At 45.5% G+C, this 9325-nt stretch overlaps 1 protein-coding gene across 1 annotated transcript; it reads left to right on the top strand.

Annotated features, from left to right (window-relative positions):
• The first annotated feature begins 5901 nt into the window (after positions 1-5901).
• Positions 5902-8673, top strand: LOC133243338 (DDB1- and CUL4-associated factor 12-like protein 2). The gene has a single exon (XM_061410132.1). The coding sequence runs from the start codon at positions 6114-6116 to the stop codon at positions 7626-7628; it is 1515 nt and encodes a 504-aa protein (XP_061266116.1). The 5' UTR covers positions 5902-6113; the 3' UTR covers positions 7629-8673.
• The last annotated feature ends 652 nt before the right edge of the window (positions 8674-9325 follow it).

The raw sequence follows: 9325 nt of genomic DNA, 5'->3' as shown, positions 1-9325 counted from the left end.
ATTCCAGGACCTCACTGAGGTTGTTAGGTTGCAGCCTCCTTAGGTACATTTATGGGGGGAGGGGGGGTCTGCAATGCTAAATGTTTTCTTTCTGCTCAATTCTATTAGGTGCCTGACAGTTGTGCACAGTGAGGTGAGAGCTGCCCAGGAGAAAGAGTGGCACTTGACTATGTTTTCCCCTGCCCTAGCCCCCACATGTTCTAAAGGCCTCTGTCAAGTCAAGAGGCCAGGCTGCACAGTTGTAAGCAGAGTCCAATGTGTCAGTGTTAGTTGTTGTTCAGTTGGTCAGTTGTGTTTGGCTCTTTGTGACCCCATGGACTGCAGCACACCAGGCTGCCCTGTCCTTCACTATCTCCTGAAGTTTGTTCACACCCATGTCCATTGAGTCAGTGATGCTGTCCAACCATCTCATCCTCTGTTGTCCCTTCTCTTCCTGCCCTCAGTCTTCCCCAGCATCAGGGTCTTTTCCAGTGATTTGGCTCTTCGCATCACATAGCCAAAATACTGGAGCTTCAGCTTCACCATCAGTCCTACCAATGACTATTCAGGGTTGATTTCTTTAGGATTGACTGCTTTGATCTCCTTGCTGACCAAGGGCCTCTGAAGAGCCTTTTCCAGAACCACAGTTCAAGAGCATCAGTTCTTTGGCACTCAGCCTTCTTTATGGTCCAACTCTCACATCTGTACATGACTACTGGAAAAACCATAGCTTTGACTATAGGTCAGTGTTAGACCTATTGACAAAGGAGTGCTGATAGTTTCTTTTAAAATTTTTCTATCTTAACAAATTTTATTTGTTCCATGATTTATTTTCTCATGATTTTTAAATTTTTATTTTGAGATAATTTTAGATTCACATGTAATGGTAAGAAATAACACAGAGATTCAGTCTATACTTTACCCAGTTTGCTCCCATGAGAAATTCTAGTAGCATATCGGTACCAGAATATTGGCATGGACAGCGATGATTTAGAACATTTCCATCACTACAGAGATACCTACTGCAGCCCTGTTATGGACACAGCCACTTCACTCCCAACTCCCACTTCATTTAACGCTTGGTAACTAATTTGTCTATTTCTATAAATTGGTCATTTCAAAAATGTTATGTAAATGGAGCCATACAGTTTTTAACCTTTTGACATTTGTTTTCTTCATTCAACATAATTTCCTCAAGATTCTTCCTTTACATGTATATGTATGGCTGAGTTCTTCACTGTCTGGCTGAAACTATCAGAACACTGCTAATCAGCTATACTCCAATACAAAATAAAAAGTTAAAAAACTAAACCTTTTCCACCAAAACATTGTTCATTGTTCCCTTATTCTGAACCACATAAAAATATCTAAAATTTTTTTCAATATAAAATTCAACTTCAAAAAATGATTCATTCAAGTTAGAGCATGTATCAGTAGTCTATTCTTTCTGTACTGCTGAGTCATTATCGATGATATAGATGGACTACAGTTTGTTTAACCATCCGTCTCATGAAGGGCAATATCTAATCCATGTTGTTTCCAGACTTTGGCTATTATAACTAGAGCCAAAGTCTGGAAACAACATGGATTAAAATGTTTGGTGTGTGTATTTCTATGTTCTTTGTTCTGTTTGCTATGTCTATAGCTCTGCTAATATCATACTATCTTAATTACTGTAAATATGTAGAGTGATTCCTCTTACGTTTCTCTTGTATTCAAGATTGTTTTATAGGGACTGTGCCTTTCCATATAGATTTTAGAACAAGTTTAGTTATGTCTCCAAAATACCTTGCTGAGATTTTGATAGAAATTGCATTAAAACTACAGATACGTTTCTGGAGTATTGACATCTGTACTATGTTGTGTCTTCAAAAATATAAACATATCATGTACCTAGATCTTAACTGACTTCATGCATTAGTATTTTTTCTTTTTAACCATACATCCTATACATATTTTGATAAGTTTATATGGAAATATTTCATTTTATCTTTATGATTTTAAATGGTACTGTGTTCTTAATTTTGGTTTGTATATGTTAGTTGTTGGTATACATAAATATAACCAGATTCTGAGAATCCTACAACCTTGTTGAATTCAATTATCAGTTCTAGGAATTTCTTCTCGTAGATTCCTTAGGACTTTCTACATACACAATCATTTCATCTGCAAATAGGAACACATTTATTTACTTATTTCCAATTTTTAGGCCTTTTATTTATCTTTCCTTATTAAACTGGGTAGAAATTCTAATACTGTACTGGATTAAAGCGGTGAAACCAGAAACCCTTGCCTTGTTTCTTTTCTTAGAGGTAAAGCATCTAGCTTCTCACCTTTCAATAGGATGCTTGTTGTAGGTTTTTATAAATATTCTTTACTAAGTTGAAGAAGTTCTTTTCTATTCTGAGTTTGCTGAGAGTTTTTATCATGAATGGTGGTTGGATTTGGTCAACTGTTTTTCTGTCAGTTGATAAGATTATGTGGTTTTTTTTTTTCATTGTACTTTTGATATGTTAGTTTGCACAGGATTTCTGATGTCAAACCAGACTTGCATACCTGGAGTAAATCCAACTTGATCATGGAGTCGCTCTTGTTTGGCACTTACAAATTTAGGATTGTAATGCCTTCTTTGTGGATTGATCCTTCTAGCATTATATAATGACTCTCTTTGTCTTTAGTAATTTTCTCAACACTGAACTTCACTTTTTCTGATGTTAATATAGCTTGTATTTTTCATGACTAATGCTTGTATTATTTTTCTATCCTTTTATTTTCAATCTATTGATGTCATGTTTGAAGGGAGTTACTTATAGAAAACATATTTTTGAATCATGTTTTCTTTTTAATTCATTCTGCCAATCTTTGTCTTGTGATTAATGTATTTAGCATTACTATAAAGGCAGCTAGTGGAGGGGATGGAATTCCAGCTGAGCTGTTTAAAATCCTAACAGACAATGCTGTTTAAGTGTGGCACTTAATATGTCAGCAACTTTGGAAAACTCAGCAGTGGCCACAGGACTGGAAAAGGTCAGTTTTCATTTCAATCCCAAAGAAGCACAATGTCAAAGAATGTTCAAACTTCCACACAGTTGTGCTCACTTCGCATGCTAGCAAGGTAATGCTCAAAACTCTTCAAGCTAGGCTTCAGCAGTACACGAACCGAGAACTTCCAGATGTACAAGCTGGGTTTTGAAGACGCAGAGGAACCAGAGATCAAATTGCCAACATGTGTTGGATCATGGAGAAAGCAAAGGAGCTCCTACTACTGCTTTAGTGACTACACTAAAGCCTTTACTGCGTGGATCACAACAAATTGTAGAAAATTCTTAAAGAGATGGGAGTACCAGACCACTTTACCTGTCTCCTGAGAAACCTGTATGTAGGTCAAGAAGCAACAGTTAGAACTGGACATGGAACAATGGACTGGCACCAAATTGGAAAAGGAGTTATGACAAGGCTGTATATTGTCACCCTGTTTGTTTAACTTATATGCAGAGTAGATCATGCAAAATGCTGGGCTGGATAAATCACAAGCTGGAATCAAGGGAGGGAGGGAAGTGGGGAGATGGAGGGGGGAGGGAGGGAAGAAATACCAACAACCTCAGACATGCACATGATACCACTCTAATGGCAGACAGTGAAGAGGACTAAAGAGCCTCTTGATGAGAGTGAAAAGGCTGGTTTGAAACCCAGCATTCAAAAAACTAAGATCATGGCATCTGGTCCCATCACTTTATGGCAAACAGAAGGAGAAAAAGTAGAAACAGTAACAGATTTTATTTTCTTGGGCTCCAAATTCACTGCAGACGGTGACTGCAGCCATGAAATTAAAAGATGCTTGCTCCTTGGAAGGAAAGCTATGAGGAACCTAGATAGCATATTAAAAAGCAGAGACATTACTTTGCCAACAAAGGTCCTTCTAGTCAAAGCTATGTTTTTTCCAGTAGTCACATATGGATGTGAGAGTTGGCCCATAAAGAGAGCACTGAAGAATTGATGTTTTTGAACTGTGGTGCTAGAAAATACTCTTGAGAGTCTCTTGGACAGCAAGGAGATCAAACCAGTCAATCCTAAAGGAAATCAACCCTGAATATTCATTGGAAGGACTGAAACTGAGCTGAAGTTCTAGTACTCTTGCCACCTGCTATGAAGAGCTGACTCATTGGAAAAGGGCCTGATGCTGGGAAAGATTGAGGGCAGGAAGAGAAGGGGGCTGCAGAGGATGAGATGGTTAGACAGCAACACAGACTCAATGGATATGAACTTGAGCAAACTCTGGGAGACAGTGGAGGGCAGAGGAGCCTGGAGTGCTGCCGTCTACGGGATCGCAGAGTAGGACACAACTTAGGGACTGAAGAACAACAACGTGTGTATTAATTAAGCTGCCTCTACCATTATTACATACACTAAAAAATTTGTGAACCTGTTCTCTACACTCTCTGTGCCATTTCACACATGGTTACTTCTTTCAGAAATGTTCTTTCCCCGCACCCACACCTGTAAATACAAAAATGCAGCTATCTCTATGAAGCAGTCCCTGCTCTCATTTTCACCACCTCCAGCCCATGCAAGGGACATGTGTTGCTATGAGATGAATAATATGCGAGAAATAATCAGAACTGGGGTGTAGAGGAGTGTTGGGGAACACTGGAATGAAGCAGCTGGACTACAGTGGTGGAAAGGTCCCATGGTTTGTACTTGGAACTTGCGCATTTGAGCTAACATTGCAAAAAGAAAGTGAGGGCAGCAGGGTGAAAAATAAACAGGGCAGGGGAAAGAAGAATGAAGCAGCAACAGAGTAGCTCCAATGGGCTCCCCTGATAAGTCAGAAAGGCAAATCCATCTCCCCGTGTATCCTCCCTCCCCCCAAGCATCAGGCCTATAAATATTTCTGTTAGGAGGAGGGGTGTTTCTGCAGAATGGCTACCAACCACCAGCCTGCTTCGGAGAAGGCGATGACACCCCACTCCAGTATTCTTGCCTGGAAAATCCCAGGCTCTGCTGTTCATGGGGTTGGGAAGAGTCGGACACGACTGAGCGACTTCATTTTCACTTTTTACTTTCAAGCACGGTAGAAGGAAATGGCCACCCACTCCAGTGTTCTTGCCTGGAGAATCCCAGGGACGGGGGAGCCTGGTGGGCTGCCGTCTATGGGGTCACAGAGAGTTGGACACGGCTGAAGTGACTTAGCACTTAGCATAGCACCAGCCTCCAGGCGCCATGTTTTTAACTGTGTAACTAAATGAGCCTGCCTCCGTAGGAGGCTGCCAGGGGGCTGGCTGCTCTGAGGAGGCCAAGAAAAGTATGGAACACCCACCTCCTAAGAATAAGCCTTCGCTCTGAACACTTATACTCTCATTTCTCCTTGTGGTCGCCTCCATCCCGAAAGCTCTTTATCTCCATGTTTGCTTGTGAAAATCTTGCCCATCCCGCAGGACCTCTCCCAAAGCCCCAGGGGACTACGCCGAAGCACCTGCCTCTGGAACTGAGAGTTGAGAACAGCACCAAAGTGCAGGAAGGGAGCTGCCCCTCCCCTTGACTATTCCTCTCCACGTTTTCCGGGCTCTGAGTTACAATGCACGCTGGCACCTCCAACCTAAACACACAGGCACATATATTTGGTTGAGTCTGTCTAGGTTCAAGCAGAAGCTGATTGGCTGCTGTCTGATGGTTGGCCAAATACCCCGTATTATTTAGTGGGGATTCAGGACCGGCCCACTTGGCCAGCTTGGGGTCCTGGAGCCAGGCCCCCAGCACATCCCAGGCTCATCGCACACAACCCCACAGGCGAAGTGCCCTCCCACGCAACAGCCCCCCAGCTGGCTCGTCCCCCCGCTTCTGCACCCCTCCCCCCCTCCGCCACGTCGGGAATCCAGGAGCACTGGTTCCGGGTGAATTTCAACCCCCGTCCCGAGGCTCCATCCACCCCTCCTTCCTGCCCCCTTTTGACTCCTCCCAGCCCGCCGCGTGCTACCTGGCCTCCCACGTCCGGCCCTCCCGCCGCCTGCGCCCCCTTGCGCTCGGCCCCCGCGTCGTCCTCGTCCCAAGTCGACTTCGCTCCCGCAGCCCTCGCCGCCGGCAGCATTTCCCACCTGGAACCGCGTCGCCGCCGCCCTCGCTGCCTCGCGCCGCCCATGCTCCGCTCGCCTGTCCGCGACTCCTCGCCCGGCTCGCCAGCCCTGTCTTCCCACGCCGCCCCCCGCCCGCCGCCCGGCATGGCCCCGGAGCAAACAGGTAACAAGAAGCGGGAAGAGCCGGCGCCCCAGAAGGCCGCAGAGGGCTCGTCGTCGCTGAGCTCATCGTCGCTGAGCTCGTCGTCGCCCGGCTCGTCGTCGCCGGGCTCGGCGGCGGTGCACGCAGACGGCCCGCAGCCTCCCAAGAAGCCCAAGCGGATGGTGGTGCGGCGCTCACTGGTGGACTACCTGAGGGGGCGCGAGGTGGGCGCGCCGGGCCGCGCCGGGCTCTCAGGCTTCGATAGCGAGCTGCATGGCTTCGCGGTGCGGAAGCTGCCAGAGCTGCTGCGGGAGCGCGAACTGTCCTTGGGCACCGTGGACAAGGTGTTCGCGTCGCAGTGGCTGAACGCCAGGCAGGTGGTGTGCGGTACCAAGTGCAACACGCTCTTCGTGGTGGACGTGCGGTCCAGCCAGGTAACGCGCATCCCCCTCATACGGGATCGTGGGCACCCGCCGGCCCGCGCCCAGCCGGGCTGCGGCATCCATGCGGTCCAGCTGAATCCCTCCAAGACGCTGCTGGCCACCGGGGGCGAGAACCCCAACAGCCTGGCCGTCTACTGGTTGCCAACGCTGGATCCCTTGTGCCTGGGCGACCATGGCCACAAAGACTGGATCTTCGCCATCGCCTGGATGAGCGACACGGTGGTGGTGAGCGGCTCCCGCGACGGCACCTTGGGCATCTGGAAGATAGACCCCGACGTATTCCGGAGCAGCATCGCCTGGCCCAATCCTGCAGAGCTCTCCGTGTATGCCCACATCCGTCCCGCGGAAGTGGAGGATGTCCGCAGGGCCGCCACCAACCCACGTAACTGCAAGGTCGGTGCTGTGGCCTTCAGCGCCAAGAGGCAGGAGCTGGGAGCCGTGACCATGGATGGCTACTTCCACCTGTGGAAAGCCCAGAATACCCTGTCCAAGCTGTTGTACATCAGGCTGCCTTACTGCAGAGAGAACGTGTGCCTGACCTACTGCGATGAGTTGTCCCTGTACGCGGTAGGCTCCCAGTCCCATGTCTCTTTCCTGGATCTGCGCCAGGGTCACCAGAGCATCCGGTACCTGTGCTCTCGCGAGGGCGGCACGGGTGTGCGCTCCCTCAGCTTCTATGAGCACATCGTCACCGTGGGCACCGGCCACGGCTCTCTGCTCTTCTATGACATCCGCGCGCAGAAGTTCCTGGAGGAGAAGGTCTCGGACAGCCAGCACTCCTCTCCGCGGCCCACAGGGCGGAGGTTCAGGCTGATTTGTGGCAGAGGCTGGCTCAACCAAGATGACCTGCAGATGAACGACCTCAGTGCCTTGGACGAGTTGCCCAATGCTCTCTACACCCATTGCTACAACTGGCCGGAGATGAAGCTCTTCGTCGCTGGCGGCCCTCTTCCTTCAAACCTCCGTGGGAACTATGCAGGCCTCTGGAGCTAAGGATGGCCGCCCTGTCCTCAGAGTGCCCAGATTTACCTTCCAGTCCCCTCCCACTTTTCTCCTTTGCCCTGTGTTTGTGCTTTTGAGTCTGTGTGGCTTTTATCTTTCAGATTAAAAAACTCCAGCTTACCTCTGCTTAGGGTATTAGGCGAAGAGAGATGGCGACCTAGAGAGTGAGTTACCCTTCGGTCAGTCAAAATTTGGCTTTAACACTTTTATACACCTGGCCAATAGTGTCGTTTTGAATTATACAAAAAAATTTTGACGAATTCTTAGTTCTGTTTACTGTTTGAGTCATTTATGTATTCTCTCACTTTAATGCCTGGTAGTCACGGTTTTACAATTCTGTATATTTTCTTTTTCTGTTACCTGTATTATGATAATACTGTTTTGGTCGTTTTTCATCACAGATAGATGGTATATTGAGAGTATTTTTTTTTATTTTTAAAAAGAGTTTGTACATGTGTTCTGGAAAGCTGGCTGTAGTATTATAGTGTTGTTCCAGTGGGAAGGTACATGCCAGTTTCTAGATTACCAGGTTTTGGAAGCATTCCATTTGCAAATTGTCATCTTCATGTTTGTAGTTTGTAAATTGTTGGTGCTAAACATGCTGTTTAAAAACGTCATTCATGGTGAAAACAAGATTTTCATACAATCTTGGGTTTTTTGGTACCAAAATCTCAATTGGTCAGAACACTTTAGGAATGCAAGGGTTCTGCTGATTGACTTTTCAGAAGTAATCTAAACACCCATTCTCTCTTTTAAGTTTTCCTGACCTGTTGTTAAATAGATAACGGAGTATATATTTTCTCGCTTTTTGCCTTAGTAGTATTAACACTTGTGAGTATATGTGAATGTTTGTTGTTTAAGGTACTTGCACAGTTTCAGTGCCATCATTCAAAATGGGTTCCATGTATGAAAATGTAGAATGTATCACAGGCTAGGTAGAATGTATACTGGTCCTGATCCCGGGTATAGAACTGGATATTTTTGCTTTTGCTGTTGTCAATACCAAATACTATACTTGAACATGCTTTAAAATTTCTACTTCTGCTTAACAAAGTCATAGGAAAAAACCGCAAAGAAGGAAAATGAACCCAGTCCCTACTTCTGAAAAAGACTGTTAGCTTGTAAAGTTAAATTTGTTAAGATTTTATTTTGTCAAGTTCAAAGATTCTTATCTAAAGTAAACAGATTGTTAAAAAGTTGTTGTGATGTTACGACTCTCAATACAGTAATACGCGATTATCAAGGATACAGGATGTTTATTCTAAGAAGATGGGCCAGAAAGTAAAAGTAAATGCCATTAGGTTGAAGAAAACTACTTTGGCGCATAGACCAATACAAAACATGGTTTGTTAGGAAAACAGATTGTACTTCTCCCTATGTGAGAATACTGGAAGTGAGAAGAGAGACTGGCCTTTCCTCACAACTGGCCAGGTTGTGCTGCTGATCTTGCATTAGTGTTGTGGCATGTCTGGTTTTCCTTAAATACTTCGGCACTCAGATGTTGCCTTGGTGTCCATTACATGCTGTTCAATTGAAAATCTGAGCCAATTGAGTAATGTAATGAGTGATCCTAAAAGTAAGTTAAGAAATACAGTGGGGAAAAGCAGTTTTTGTTTACAGAGATTATGTTAACAGGGTTGTATAGTTGTTATATTGGAGAAGGAAATGGCCACCCACTCCAGTGTTCT

This window comes from Bos javanicus, chromosome X (assembly GCF_032452875.1).
Source record: "Bos javanicus breed banteng chromosome X, ARS-OSU_banteng_1.0, whole genome shotgun sequence".
Classification (NCBI taxonomy): Eukaryota; Metazoa; Chordata; class Mammalia; order Artiodactyla; family Bovidae; genus Bos; species Bos javanicus.
This window is presented reverse-complemented; position numbering and strand designations above follow the sequence as displayed.

Excerpts from the sequence above, each read along its gene's own strand:
- LOC133243338 (XM_061410132.1), top strand. The coding sequence starts at position 6,114 with ATGCTCCGCTCGCCTGTCCGCGACTCCTCGCCCGGCTCGCCAGCCCTG.